The sequence below is a fragment of the Salmo salar genome, chromosome 16 (genome assembly GCF_965601325.2).
Source record: "Salmo salar chromosome 16, fSalSal1, whole genome shotgun sequence".
Taxonomy (NCBI): domain Eukaryota; kingdom Metazoa; phylum Chordata; class Actinopteri; order Salmoniformes; family Salmonidae; genus Salmo; species Salmo salar.
In genome coordinates, this window is record NC_138306.1 from 76,054,931 (window position 1) to 76,071,424 (window position 16,494).

The following is a 16,494-nucleotide window of genomic DNA, read 5'->3' on the forward strand; positions in this document are numbered from 1 at the left end:
TTAGGACAGGGTGTTACATGGGTTGGCGTTCTGTTTATTTTTCTATGTTGGTTTGTTTCTTTGGTTTGGCCGTGTGTGGCTCTCAATCAGGAACAGCTGTAGATCGTTGTTGCTGATTGAGAGTCATACATAGGCAGCCTGTTTTTCCTTTGGGGTTTGTGGGTGATTGTTTTCTGTTTAGTGTGTAACCGGACAGAACTGTTGCGGGTCATTTTGTTTATTTTGTAGTGTTCATGCGTTCCATTAAATATCTTGAAAGATAAACACATCCTCCGCTGCACCTTGGTCTCATTTTCACGACGGCCGTTACATAATGATCAATGTGCAGAGGTAATAGAAGGTAATATAATTTACTGTCATCCCCAGTGCTCTCGAGCAGCTAGATGTTCTTTACAATTCGGCCATCAGATTTGCCACCAATGCTCCTTATAGGACACATCACTGCACTCTATACTCCTCTGTAAACTGGTAATCTCTGTAGACCCGTCACAAGACTCACTGGTTGATGCTTATTTATAAAACCCTCTTAGGCCTCACTCCCCCCTATCTGAGATATCTACTGCAGCCCTCATCCTCCACATACAACACCCGTTCTGCCAGTCACATTCTGTTAAAGGTCCCCAAAGCACACACATCCCTGGGTCGCTCCTCTTTTCAGTTCGCTGCAGCTAGCGACTGGAACGATCTGCAACAAACACTCAAACTGGACAGTTTTGTCTCGATCTCTTCATTCAAAGACTCATGGACACTCTTACTGACAGTTGTGTCTGCTTTGCGTGATGTATTGTTGTCTCTACCTTCCTGACCTTTGTGCTGTTGACTGTGCCCAATAATGTTTGTACCATGTTTTGTGCTGCTGCCATGCTGTGTTGCTGCCTTGCTATGTTGTTGTCTTAGGTCTCTCTTTATGTAGAGTTGTTTCTCGTCGTGACGTGTTTTGTCCTTATATATATGTATATATAGAGATTTTTTTAATCACAGCCCCTGTCCCCGCAGGAGGCCTTTTGCCTCTAGGTTGGCCGCATTTGTAAATAACAATTTCTTCTTAACTGACTTGCCTAGTAAAATAAAGGTTAAATAAAATGACGACCTAGGAGCTACTACATGCAACAGCAGGCACACTCTCCTCTCCTTCTCTACTCCCGTCCTCTCCTCCTGTCCCCTACTCTCCCCTACTCCCCTCTCCTCCTCCCCACTGTTACTGTGGGAGACAGAGCGCTGAGCCCAGAGAACTATAGTACTACTAGCTGAGTCACTCGTTACACACAGACACACTTGAGTTTTCCAGTTGAATGGTATTGCGTGACACTGCACTGTTTCCCAGTCATGAGCTAACAGTGAACTAAGGAGTTTAAACAGTCCATGAGAGATTGTCTTTGGAGAAAACATCTCGCTGTCCCAGTTGTTTCATATCACTGAAGAGGAAAGGAGACAAGGAAAGGAAGCCAGGGTGTGATACCTGCTCCAGGTTCCCATTAGCCTTTATGTCACACTGAACCAGCCCAACTCTGGAATGCCATAACTACACTGCTGACATACCATCAATACTCCTGCACACTGAAGGTGACTGTTGCATTAAAAAGCCAATAGAAAAAGGCTTATGACACTGCGTTGCTATACAAACCACATATGTTCCCTATTCGTTTTTATGGGTTAATGCTACACCATAAACTCTACATCAGCACCGTATTGTTAACATGCTGGTTATTCTCTGGGGACAGAGTTTCATAGAGAAAGACATTCACCTACTTCTGTGTCAATCTGGGTCACCAGGGCAGACACAGTAGCAGAGCTGCCCACCTGACAGAGGTAGAGGGATCTGTCTATAGAGCCTTATGCTGAGGGAGGCTACAGTAACTCAGCCTACATATCCACTCCTGTCCTATTCAATCAAAATAAATGCTCACACTACATTTTTACATGATCAGAGTTGCACATACAGCAAGTCTTTTAGTCAGCTACATATATGGAATTGTAATGTTGCAGTGAAATGACATTTGGGGCATGAGGAAACATAGGCCTGGGAACTAACTGCATTCCACACACGTGGTTCATAGAATGTGTAGCCTAGTGTTAATTAAACAACACACCATCCATGCATGGAGTCATACTCTGCTGTAAGGCTCAGTACAGGACAGCACCATGCATGGAGTCATACAGTAGTCTGCTGTAAGGCTCAGTACAGGACAGCACCATGCATGGAGTCATACTCTGCTGTAAGGCTCAGTACAGGACAGCACCATGCATGGAGTCATACAGTAGTCTGCTGTAAGGCTCAGTGCAGGACAGCACCATGCATGGAGTCATACAGTAGTCTGCTGTAAGGCTCAGTGCAGGACAGCACCATGCATGGAGTCATACAGTAGTCTGCTGTAAGGCTCAGTGCAGGACAGCACCATGCATGGAGTCATACAGTAGTCTGCTGTAAGGCTCGGTACAGGACAGCACCATGCATGGAGTCATACAGTAGTCTGCTGTAAGGCTCAGTGCAGGACAGCACCATGCATGGAGTCATACAGTAGTCTGCTGTAAGGCTCAGTGCAGGACAGCACCATGCATGGAGTCATACAGTAGTCTGCTGTAAGGCTCGGTACAGGACAGCACCATGCATGGAGTCATACAGTAGTCTGCTGTAAGGCTCAGTACAGAACAGCACCATGCATGGAGTCATACAGTAGTCTGCTGTAAGGCTCAGTGCAGGACAGCACCACGCATGGAGTCATACAGTAGTCTGCTGTAAGGCTCGGTACAGAACAGCACCATGCATGGAGTCATACAGTAGTCTGCTGTAAGGCTCAGTGCAGGACAGCACCACGCATGGAGTCATACAGTAGTCTGCTGTAAGGCTCGGTACAGGACAGCACCATGCATGGAGTCATACAGTAGTCTGCTGTAAGGCTCGGTACAGGACAGCACCATGCATGGAGTCATACAGTAGTCTGCTGTAAGGCTCAGTACAGAACAGCACCATGCATGGAGTCATACAGTAGTCTGCTGTAAGGCTCAGTGCAGGACAGCACCACGCATGGAGTCATACAGTAGTCTGCTGTACGGCTCAGTGCAGGACAGCTGCTGAATCACTCTGTTAATAAACTCCTTCCTCCATGCTACAGAGGGTAGGAAAGAGGAAGAGGCTATGCTAAGCTATACTAGCCCAAACCTCCTGGGCCTTCGCTACACCATCTCCTCATAAATCATCTTCTCACTTCCTCCTTTTGTTCCAGGAGACACTACACACACAGGCCATGGCACAAGATGATATCGTAGCCATCTTGGAGGTATCACATGGGGAACCCACAGTGATAAGTGATAAACCATAGTGTTTGCAGGTCATAGTGTTTTCTGGGATCTGCTCAGCTGATTGGGGTTAGCAGTAAACAACTGATGTGTGGAAGGAACGTGTTCTACCTGTAACCCTGTAGCATAGTCAGAGATACTGTAGTCAGCAGGGAATGACAAGAGCACAGAGTGATAGGAAACAGCAACACCTAAGTCCCAGTGTCCCAGGCTCTTTGTTATTGTAGAGGCCGACTTGTCCCAGTCCCAGGGCTATAAGTCAGTCCACCCAGAGCTGAGTGTTCCCAAGGCTGTGTTTTGTCCCAGGCAGGACCAGACAGGCTCCAGGGGGTGTGAAGTGGTGGATATTAGGCTGTAGCAGGATGGAACCAGACTAATTAGTCTATTTCCATGAAATGCCGACTGGTCGTCTGCTACATGGGGAGAAGACTGATCATATTATCCTACTGATTCATGGCACACTGTGACAGACGCTGTTTCACTGTCAATGCTTGGACGGGAAACAAAAATGCTGTTCCTCAAAGTATGATTCATTACTAATGTCAAGTAAATGAGGCAATCTGTATTATCACGGACGGAGAGGTTCATAAACTCACTAACTCACTCGCCTAACTGCTTAGTCAATCTGTCACTCGCATGAACCCAACCAAGACAGGTTATTACTGTAACAATGCCTCCTAGTAGGAGGGGGGGGGGGGGTGTAGGAATCAGGAGCAGGAGAGCAAGAAGTTCCAGTGGCACACAACGTTTAATAGGGTGGTCCTGAACTCACAATACAAAGAAGTGGGAAAAACACGCACAAATGTAGTCGCCACCCACAGGGAATAAACCGCACACACGGAGGAGAAACCTCGACTCCAAAAACAAAGTCTCGAAAGCACATGGTAACATTTACCGAAAATAAATCGAAACCCCGTGGTGCAGGCACGCACCCCTAACATGCAATACACACAAATAATCCCGCACAAAGCCTAGCATGCAGCGGGGTGTATATAAACCCACCGAAATCAACTTAACTGAACACAGGTGTGAAAAAACAGACAGACACAAACGAAAAGGAAAATGGGATCGGTGGCAGCTAGTAGGCCGGCGACGACGACCGCCGAGCGCCGCCCGAACAGGGAGGAGGCACCTTCGGTGGAAGTCGTGACAATTACAAACATACGATTGGATACACACAGAACATTTTCATCACAATGCATTACTAACGTCAAGTGGAAAAGGTGCAGAGTAACAAAGGTGCAGGTTATCAGTGCGTTCATAAGCAGTATGACTCCCAGGAACGGCTGTGACGGCAGCTAGTCTGTTCGTCTATAGAGTGGTGCCAGGTTTGGTCCTCTCCTCTCTGTCTCTCTTCCTGCTCGGTCTCTCCAGCTATCGTGTGTGTGTGTGTGTGTGTGGTGTGTGTGTTTTCCAGGCCTAAGAGGCAGTGTGTCTGAGAGAACATTAATCCCAGGACGGCCACAGTAGCCAGGCATCCACTCACATGGTCTCTGTGTAATTTCCTCAAACAAACCTCCTTTGTCTAAAGCTACCACACACACACACACACACACACAGCATTCCAGAGACAGGAAAACATCCAACTCAACTCCATTCAAGTCAACCCGACAACACTCAAACCAAGTGCACATAAAAACTCTAGATTTTGTCGCCAAAAGATTTTAGCCTTTGTAATCCGTTGAACACAGATATGAATCCTAACAAAGCTCCCCATGACTGATCCTCTACATGGTCACACTAGTGTGCATGTTACACCATAGAGGCAGTTCTGTTCTGAGCTAAACAGTCACATGATCACACAGGCCTTAGTCATGTGATGGGGGACTGTGTGGTGGCATCAGACCAGCTGACCCTTCAGCAGGGGTAAATCTGCTCAGCCCTACTGAACACATGCACTGAGGAACACCTCAGAGCTCAGTGCTCAGCCAGGTTTGATTATACCTCCACTCCCATCAATTCAAACTTTATAAAACTACACTAGCTTCCAACATATAAATGAATGAGATACCAAACCCGTTCACAGGGTTGGTTAACTCTTCAGATTCCTCGGGTCTCCGTGGAATTAGGTAAATCCGCTTTTAGTTTTCACGCTCCACATTTTTGGAATCACTTACAAAACTCATTACATTTAGATTCCCTGGTGCCACTAGGGCCGATTGAAACCCTGATGATGAATGAGTTCACAGAGGTGTGCAATACTTTAGACTGATTGATTTAGTAACTTGTTAATGAAGGCTGTGATGCTGGTGATGTTCTAATGTAATGTACTTGTTATTGGATCTTGTTATATTTCTTTAAATCTTTTGCTTTGTGGTCGCAGGCCACCATTGAAAATGAACCCTGGTCTCAACTGGACTCCCCTGACTAAATAAAAGTAGCTAAGAATGTATCAAATGACAATAGAACAGACGCCAAAACAGAAATGCCAGAAAGTCCAGGGCTGTGTTCAAAAACCTAGTGGAGGTGTAAGTGAGAGCATCACAGTGAAAGTGTCTCTCTGATCTCAGTGTAAAAGGTTACATCGCCGTGCACCGCCCACATGTTGTAACAATGTGGAGGGCGCCGTAAAGCTCCGCATTGACATGATTGGGACTTCCTGTATAAACACAAACACTTCTTTGACAACTTCCTTCACAACAGCTCTGCTCCGCGAAGTGTAAGAAGTGTACATGCCCTGACTTCTGCAGAGGCCGTATCTCAGTAAATGCTGTACAGCCACTGCAGACGTCAGATTGACCATACAGAGCCTTTAAGGCTCTCTGTCTGTGGTGTTATCTAATCCTCCAGACTAGAGCCAGGTGTGTGTGTTGGCCCTGTGGCATCACTTCACTACACTCTCACCTTAGCAGCACCAGTCAATCTCCTACTACCTATAAAACATTCAACAGCTAAAGCCAGGACCAAAAATAGCTTCGACCTGTCAGGAACCTCCCTGTCATAGAGCTAGGAGCCAGCTAGGGGACAACACAGACCACAGTCACAGCTCTGACTCCTTTAACCCTTTATTTCATTCGTTTGAATGAAAACATTGAAAATCGATACCAGTAAAAGTTTTGAACGGAGAGAGTTGAGGTTATTTTTTTCTGACTTGAAGCTGAATTGTTTTGACTAGCAGAAATCTCTCTCACACTCAATGTGCAGCCAGGCATAACAACCCAATACCTCTCCGTCAGATCACTGACACCAGCCTGATAGCAGCCTCGCTCTTCTCTCCTAAACGCTTCAAATCGATCTGTGGGCACATTGTATCCACTCACCTCACCAGGCGTTTGATAGACAAAAGGCTGCTAGCAAGAGCCAGCTATCTTTAAATAGATCATTTAGCAGATTACAGGCCTAGACTGAGGAATTTCTAAGCACGCAGAGACAAAAGGACATGGTAGGGAAGTGATAATGAAAAAATGGAAATCTGTTCTGAAGTTCACGGAGCTCGCAAAGTAAGAGTTGAAAAATAATGTCTTTGTGAGATCAGATTAGGCAATTAAGCGAATTGTAATACTTGTATCATTATGGTGCCTCAGCCCACTCACAATATGTGGACAACGAACACGATCATCTGTGATATTTGATCACAGGATATGACACAAATATACACACACATACACTGAATGTACAAAACATTAAGGTCACCTGCTCTTTCCATGACAGACTTACCAGGTCAATCAAATCAAATTTTATTGGTCACATACACATGGTTAGCAGATGTTATTGCGTGTGGCAAAATACTTGTGCTTTTAGTTCCGACGGTGCAGCAATGGAATGGAATAAGAATATATAAATATATGGATGAGCAATGACAGAGCGACATAGGCAAGATGCAGTAGATGGTATTGAATACAGTATATACATATGAGATGAGCAATGCAAGACATGTAAACATTATTGAAGTTGCATTATTAAAAGTGACTAGTGATCCATTTATTAAAGCGGCCAATGATTTCAAGTCTGTATGTTGGCAGCAGCCACTCTATGTTAGTGATGGCTGTTTAACAGTCTGATGGCCTTGAGATAGAAGCTGTTTTTCAGTCTCTCGGTCCCAGCTTTGATGCACCTGTACTGACCTCGCCTTCTGGATGATAGCGGTGTGAACAGGCAGTGGCTCGGGTGGTTGTTGTCCTTGATGATCCTGTGACATCGAGTGCTGTAGGTGTCCTGGAGGGCAGGTAGTTTGGGAAAGGGAAAGGGGGATACCTAGTCAGTTGTACAACTGAATGCATTCAACTGAAATGTGTCTTCCGCATTTAACCCAACCCCTCTGAATCAGAGAGGTGCGGGGGGCTGCCATAAATCGACATCACCCATGGCCACGCAGTCATGGGTGAACTGGGAGTACAGGAGGGGGCTGAGCATGCACCCTTGTGGGGCCCCATTGTTGAGGATCAGCGAAGTGGAGATGTTGTTTCCTACCTTCACCACCTGGGGGCGGCCCGTCAGGAAGTCCAGGACCCAATTGCACAGGGTGGGGTTTCGTATAGCTATAATGATTGGTTGATGGTAGGTGGGGACGGGAGTTCCTGTATAAACTCAAACTCACGTTCTTGACAACTTCCTTCACAGCAGCTCTGCATGAAAGCTATGATCCCTTATTAATTCACTTGTTAAATCCCCCTCAACCGGCTTCAGTCGACAAAACCTTTCCCCTTTTCCTGTGTGTGTGTGTGTGTGTGTGTGTAATGCTGCTGTCTCACCCCAGGCCTCCTGGCTGGTGGGCGGTCACATGATGATCCAATGACCCAGTAGTCCAGGGAAACAAAATCCCTCTCTCTACACTGAGGTCTTCCTCTACGAGACCGAGGTCTTCCTCTACGAGACCGAGGTCTTCCTCTACGAGACCGAGGTCTTCCTCTACGAGACCGAGGTCTTCCTCTACGAGACCGAGGTCTTCCTCTACGAGACCGAGGTCTTCCTCTGATGATCAGAGACAACAGAGTTGTAGCAGGATCTTGTTAGAACATGGTACAATTCAGGAAAATATAATTATTTTTGATTAATAGGAGATGGTGTGTGTTTCCATTTCAAAATGGAAAGACACTTTGACACTATCAGTTTTCTGCTGCAGAGAACACATCCTAAAGTGATGAAGACCAAAGTTAAAATTCAGACTGCCATGTCTTTGTTCTAGTTTTCAGACGACCTTTCTTGTACATTATGTATGACAGGCAAACCATAGACAGTCAATCACGAGTGTTTAACATATGACGACAACCAATATTGAAAGGTCAGAGGTCCCAGCCTAAACACATCAGCAGCGTGACGTCTATAGAACCAACCATTGACTTCTAATCGAACTAGTCTTTGTGCTCCATTATAACCCTGAAAAGGGGTTTTAAAGGGGATCACACACCGATTTTCCGCTCCGCTCGTCCAGACACGGGCCAGAGAGCTGGGTGCATGAACCCTGATGTCCTTGGTCGTCACTGTGGGAACAGGATCTATATTATGGTACGCTGCACCAGGGCTCTCACCTATGGTGTTGACACAGTGGATAAAATAGTACTATGTCTCAGTGTGTTTCATTAGCTCCCTATCAGCCGTGAAATAAAGCTGCCCCCTGTGCCCTCAGCCACTCCCCCCTCTCTTTCACCTCCTCTCTCCATCTCTTCCTCTTTTACTCAGTGACCGTCTGTTTCAAGGAGGCTCAAGACACCCCCCACTCTCCATCTTACTCTCATTCACACAATTTATTCCAAGGACAGACAGTGTGTCTCCAAGTTGTCATGGCACATTCTTCAAGAATTCTGACAATTATTTAACCATTAGCTCCTCATTTCCATCCCAGCAGGGGACCGTGAGGAGGGACTTCCTGTTGTAACTAGTCGCTCGTCAATAATCTGATTAATAGCAGTCATAATAGATCAAAGGGAATGTCAAGCTCTCTCATAATGTATTTCCAGGCTGAGCGTGCAGTTCATCAAGTCTAGAAGTTGAGCATCTCTCCTATTCGAACAGCGAGGACTTTCACGCGTCACTTCACTAAGGTCCTATCAAACTGACAAACGCTCATCCACCATCCATTGCTATTACATCACCACTGTCTGCTGTGCTAGGCTGGCTCATTCTCCTCTGACACTGCTGTGGATAGGTAGAGGGGCTCTGTTCTCTAGGACAGAATGTCCTGAACGATCCATCCACATAGAAATGTATTGTGTAGAATGGACAATGTTGTATCACACTGTGTTCTATCATATTTCTATCTACATTCAGTTTTCTGAATGTGTCGTGCTGGGCTGCTTTCATCCTGACATCACTGTAGATTAGAACGGTTTCAGTTGGATCACATGGAACAGGTTTTGAGCAGCTCCCTCAGGGCTCTGGGACCAGTGACCTAATAACAAAACACTGTTAAAAGAAAGGGAGTGCCGTCATTGAGATTTGATTGAATTGAGCCCAAAGCCATTTCAGACTATTGAGACACACCTGAGCAATGTTCCCGTCTCTGTATGATCTCTAAAGAATGAGTGTGTGCTGTGTAGTGAGATATGATTCTCTGAGGGGGGACGGCATTAAGGGTTATGCCCCCCTTTATCAGCACTCTTTAGTGTTCCTATCCAAGGGCCCGGAACCAACACGTGGGACATTACCAAGTCCAAACACTCACTGGCTCAATCTCTCCTGATGTGGCCTTTTCTGCTCCATTAAATCACTGTAATCCATCATCAGCCTCCTGGTCCACAGGGCCCTCCTAGTCCACAGGGCCCCCCTGGTCCACAGGGCCCCCCTGTAGGTTAATACTCAGCAGTACAGTTGGTAATACTGGAGCAGCTCCATAGTTATAGGCAGGGCCAAAGATATACAGAGTTTGGTAGTCAACTTGCTTTGAGATTCTAGAATTATGATGGGCACCATGTTGGGACCAAATGAATGGAAAGTAGAATGTTATTGGATGGAAAGGAATTAACCGGATACTTAAAGGAGAGCAACAAGACAAAATGGATTAAGGAGGAGCTCTGTGAATCCCTGTTCAAGAAGTAGTCCAGTCTGTCCGCACAGAGAGGCAGACAGACACACGTACAGTATGAGGGTGTTAAGTCACAGGTTATTTCCACCTGGCTGAAAGAACCTGGGCCGAGAGACACAGAGGGTGGGTGCAGCGAGGTGTGATAACACTGTGATTACACAGCTCACACAGTCATAATACTGCTATTTAACCTGGCCACAGCCAGATCAATACGGGAAGCTTGAGTCGAAGCTCTATGAGTGAGGTCATCAGGAGAAATACGTACTCATGTCCATTGAGAGTTGCATAGTATTTTCATGCAGCAAGCCTACATCAAGGAAATGAGCTTTTTTTTCCTTTATCTCAGAAAAATGTTTTTAAAAGAGACCAAGCATATTACATCATATTGTAATGTACAGTACAGCTTTTGAATTTATGTAATTTACACAACAACAACTTCATTTTTTGATCAGATAAAATGTTTGTGTGAACTTTAGAAACCCCTTACCGGATCCTAAGTCTAACTACTAACGACAAGTGGTGTCATGGCCCGTTATCCATTTAGCTCAGATCCTACTAATCCCAAACCGTCCCCCCTGTCCCGTTCTGTCCCTAGAAACACAGCCAAACAGTCACAACACCACACATAGGCAGTAGACCCTGTGTAAATATCCCACTGGTGGACACAGATGCTGTAGTACTGTATTACTGACTATCAGGAATAATTAAAACACTAAGAACATGCTACACAGTACATCTAATGTAACAGAGTGTAGGCTACATTACATAATGGTAACATTACATGCTCATGAGTTTCCCTTTCAAAGCAAATTAATTCAATATCTTCTTGTCCCAGTTGGAGAGATCCATTGTGCAGTCAGATATGATCATTTACATGTCTGTATATTCAGCTCATAATCACCTCTCAACAACATGACCCTATTACATCATGACATGGTTCTAGTGCTTCATTAAGGTCCCTCCCCCTGGCGAGTATAAATGAGATTATCTATCTATGTGGACAGCGTGAGAGAGAGAGAACTCCCCCACTCCTAACCTAATCCCCAGGAGACAGGAAGTCAGCAGGAGAGAGACTTCCTGTCCAGCCGAGCAGATTAGTCAGCAGCCAAACAACCACGGCCCGAGAGTTTCAGGCTCTGTCCCACCTTACTAGTATTGACCAGTGTGTTACTGTTATGTGCTTGTGTCTGTCTGTCGCCTGATCTGCCTCATACATGTTTCATCGCTCACCTTTGTGTTAATGAATAATGCATTACTGTCTCTATGCTGTTGTTGTTTCTATGTATGTACTTGTGTTTTGAGTGAACCCTCAGGAATAGGGAAGAGTAGCTGCTGCGAGAACCAAATAATTGAATAGAGAACAGATGCCATTGGCTGAGACTGATGACAGAATCATTGATAATGTCCTGATTCCTGTGTCCTGGCTGATTTCCCCTGAGGCAGAACACATTCCCGAGGGAATGGGAATTACCCCAAAGGAATAATGTATTCATCAATAACAAGCCATTGTCAGGGGATGAGCCTAAAACATGTTGCTACACACAGAAAAAAGTCTGTACAACGAGCCTCATCACTGTAAGAAACAGCAATTTCACTCACGACTTCAGCTCTATGGATGAATTAGTATTTGGGTTTCATAACCCACCAATACATCATAGACAGAGTGGGGGTGAAGAGGACAGGTTGAAAAGGAGGAGATGATGGAGAAATGCATAAAAGACGACCAGGAGAGGAACAGCAGGCACCTTGTGCAAACTGACAGCTACAAAGATTACAGTGCTGCCTTTGAACACTTTTGTGGGAATGAAAATTTGAAATTGGCAAGTTAAAAAGGTACACTTGCATAACTGTGTGTGTGTGTGTGTGTGTGTGTAGAAATCTTCTCCTCTCCTCTTTTTCTCCTCACGCCAGAGAGTATTACTACGCATTAGATCAAAGTTCAGGGGGGCCCGAGCTTTTCGTTACACATTACACTCTCACTCTCTCCACAGTCCCCTCGTGACTAACTAACCCAGTGCGTACTGCATCCAATAGCTTGCCTCCCTCTCTCCCTCTCCTCACTGTCACGGGACCGCTCTCTAATAGACACCATTGATGTCCATCAAAAGTTACAGTATGTTATTCAATAGTCATGTACGTAGTGAAGTCCTATGGGTGTAGGTTTGTAGCCAATCACCAAGACGACGTCACTATTTGCTATTCTTTAATTCACGCCCATCATTCCTCAACAGAGCGAGGCTGTGTGAATCAGAGTCTGTCTGTCTGTCAGCCCGTCTGTTTGCTGATAAACACACGTCTCAACACGCGGCTACAGTCACAGCCTTCAGAGGTGACGCGCTGGACGACTCGCATGTGTACCCCGACTAGTCCACTGATGTTCTGTGTCGTTTTGTTGTTGAGCCAAAGATGCCATGTTATTGAGGTGTTCCAACTTCATGTGAAACATCACAAATAATCACTGAGGCACAAAATGTAATAAACTGAAGTTTCTCTCTGCCACAATTCAGATCTATAAGCAGTAAGCATATTAAACCCAGAGAGCCAGGTGTGAGCACTGGGCAGCTACCCTTTAATACCTGAGAGCACCACACTATGTCTCCTTCATTCAGCTAATGGCTACAGTCAGTAATATGTCCATAAGCTTCTCCAAATGCCTTGGACCCCGTGGGCTCATGGGAGCAGCCCTCTGGATTAGCGCCAAACACGCATTACTGTACTGAACTGGATAACCCACAGCCCATAGGCTCCGCTGTAACCTATTGATTTCCCCAGCAGCACACATCAGCCCTAAAACCACTGGATTACGTAATTCTCCACACAACTATGCTAGACATATGGTCTGATGTGTGGTAAGAGGATGTGTTCCAGCCTGGTCATAAAGACAGAAGGAGTGTTTGTTTGCTTTAGGTAAATCAGTGGAGGCTGGTGGGAGGAGCTATAGGAGGATGGGTTCATTGTAAAAGCTGGAATAGAACAAATGGAACGGTATCAAAACACATCCAACATATGGAAACCATTTTTGAATCCGTTCCATTAATTCCATTCATTACAATGAGCCCGTCCTCCTATAGCTCCTCCCACCAGCCTCCTCTGATGTAAACTTATGAACATCTGAAATATTTTTTGCTTCATCTTTTAACATGCAACACAGAACAGAAATAAATTGGTAGAAGTGTGTATTTGCACTCTTGGGTTGTTGTTGTTTTACAGAACTTTACCAGGGATCTCTTCCTCATGAGTTCAATTCCATTATTGTTATGTTTACATTTCAGTCAATGATTCAGTGTTCAATCATTATTCTTCCTAGATTAAAACATACTGAATTGATGGTTTGGCGTGTGCTGTCAATTACGTCTGTCATTGCGTGCATCAGTTTGACTTTGGGCTATCTGCCGACTAATGAGCGCTTATATCATAATCAATTTCATGAAAAAGACATGAGGTGACATTGATGCTGTATCAGCAGTCAGCACAGGTTCCTGGTGATGACAGAAGAAAAATATATATCAACGAATGATTTTGTCAGCAACTAGGCTATAAATTAAATACACAATGCTAATAGGCTACAAGTGACTACTCTGTTAAGCTCGAGGAAACAATTCTAGAACCCTATAGACTTAAATTGTGGTTTAAATGCAACTATGATGATTTGCTCTTTCCGTGTTCTAAGAGTGAGTCCATTCTTCACCTTACAGAGTCAAGACGATAGTGACATTGTGCAATTCAAAAAGTTTAAACCGACCAATTACAAAAACTCCTTTCTTAATTTATTTAAATGTTTATGATGTAGCCTATTTAATCTTTTACACTCTAGGGAATTGGCCGATATGGATAGGGATAAATTGAAATGTTTCTTACAGAAGTAATATTAAAATGCATAACCATTGTAGTAACTGAAAGGGAAAAGTTTGGAGAAAACTATGAGACGAAAGGTGAGTACACAACAGCTCACCTGACAAAAAAATAAAAATCCAACATTACACTTCAGTTTATGTGCATTTTACATTTACGCCACATTTGTTGATAACGAAATCTGAAAATACTCTGGACACATTCAGTAACCTGATAAGACTATTCCTGGAAAATGTGGGGTAGGTGCAACATAAAACAACAACATGACGAGGGTTTGAGTGAGAGGACTAACTGGTGTCTCCAAGTCACCTCACCTCTCCAAAGTGTGCACAGTTCCTAAGTTATTTCAATGCACTTTTAATGACTCAAAGAAGAGTCTTCAACTATAAGTTTTTTTTTTTTTGCTCTCCTAGCTGTGACGTTGAGGAACTAGAGCAAGCACACTTGTAATTCTTTCATTTGGAACACAACGCTGAATCGTCGCCGTCACACAATTACTGTTGTTGTTTACACAACCCAAAAACGGTCCGTTATAAATCACAATCTGGGTCAGGTGGGCATAACCTGAAAGCTTGTTCTATTGCCAACATGACTAGCTAAGTTATAAAATACGATCTAACAGCTTTCACAAGGCAATTCAGAGAAACAGATGGTCATTCTGGTGTACATAGAAAGGAGTTATTAGTGCATTCAGGTGCGTGTGCCAAGACAAATTTTCACCACAATAAACAGTCTCATTCTGTTCAGAACAACAGAGAGTTTGACGACATGTCATCTTGTAACTGTACATAAAACATAGTGATCATAAACGTTGACACTGTATACGACATGAGTTTTATAATTTCGAAATGTGAAGTTCACTTTTGGACTCACTGTTTGGCATGCTTGTATGACATCAAAGCGGTATTTACTGTAATCCTCACCGTCTCATCTTTCAAAAGTACATTAAGTCATCTTAATTTATTCAGACAAAACATTTGCAAATGTTGCCCAATTGGCGGGAGGGATGGAGCAACTTTTTGACGTGCGTGGTACTCACATTCAGAAAGTCTGTCAGTCAAAACCCCCAAAGCAAATTCCTCCTTTGGCCGCCTCTCCTTCCAGTTCTCTGCTGCCAATGACTGGAACGAACTACAAAAATCTCTGAAATTGGAAACACTTATCTCCCTCACTAGCTTTAAGCACCAGCTGTCAGAGCAGCTCATAGATCGCTGCACCTGTACATAGCGCATCTGTAAATAGCCCAAACAACTACCTCTTCCCCTACTGTATTTATTTATTTTGCTCCTTTGCACCCCAGTATTTCTACTTTGCACACTCAATTGCTATATTGTATTTACTTCGCCACCATGGCCTATTTATTGCCTTTACCTCCCTTATCTCACCTCATTTGCTTACATTGTATATAGACTTATTTTCTACTGTATGTTTGTTTTACTCCATGTGTAACTCTGTTGTTATATGTGTCGAACTGCTTTGCTTTATCTTGGCCAGGTCGCAGTTGTAAATGAGAACTTGTTCTCAACTTGCCTACCTGGTTAAATAAAGGTGAAATAAAATTTAAAAAATAAAAACCCACACAGCTCTGTGAAGTGCAGAGCCAGAGCTCTGACGTCATGTATAGAGTGTTCCTGTACAGCCACTACGTTACAATTTAGGAGTTTATTAGTGCGGAAATCTGCCATTTCAACCGGTATATGGGTACGAGTGTAAAGGGCAACATGGGAAATGTAAACCCAGAATTGTTCATAGAAACGCAACAATGTTTAATTGAGAATAGACTGTAAAGCCGCAACCACCTGACCAACAAGTTGGTAGCCTACTATGCAATAGTAGGCTAAACCCCATAGACTTTTGTTTTGGCACAACCAAATGGATTCCAAGAAAGTAATTCAGTGCAATAGGCTACTTACCCATCTGGTGATGAACTTGCGAATAGAGCTAAAATCCATTCTTTAACAGGTTCCAGCTGCTCCAAGCAATTTCTTTTTTGCCGTCTTCTTTAATCTTTTGACGCTAGCTAATTTTTATTTCTACTCTATACTCCATGACTTTCGGACGGTCCCCTTTTTCTGCCTAAGAACTATAATAGTCTGGGTGCGACTATTGCAATCCTATACGATCAGTCACCTATTGGTCTCTCTATGAAAGGTAAAGCTCAGATGCCCACGCGCTTTCATAGTTCTGCTTTCATTCATATGCTGACTTGTTAGTCTATGATTCAGCAGCCAGTGCGGTATTCTTTTCCCCTAATGTTTCAGACGCAAAGTCCCCTACTTCTACTAGTCAGAAGTAGCGTCTTCTTTTTCCTCTCCTGCCTTCTCTCTCACCTTCCTCGCGCCGGTAATCTTCTTGGCTCTCGGCTGTGGGAAATAACAGTTTTT

At 44.3% G+C, this 16,494-nt stretch overlaps 1 protein-coding gene across 4 annotated transcripts in view; it reads right to left on the reverse strand.

Annotated features, from left to right (window-relative positions):
- Positions 1-16,494, reverse strand: part of LOC106575556 (phospholipid-transporting ATPase IH) — a 61,937-nt gene extending 45,443 nt beyond the window's left edge. For all 4 annotated transcript variants that reach the window (XM_082962938.1, XM_082962937.1, XM_082962940.1 and 1 more), the window contains exon 1: positions 16,024-16,494. In XM_082962938.1, coding sequence (XP_082819064.1) covers positions 16,024-16,062 — 39 coding nt within the window. In that variant the 5' untranslated portion in view covers positions 16,063-16,494. The remainder of the gene's footprint in view (positions 1-16,023) is intronic.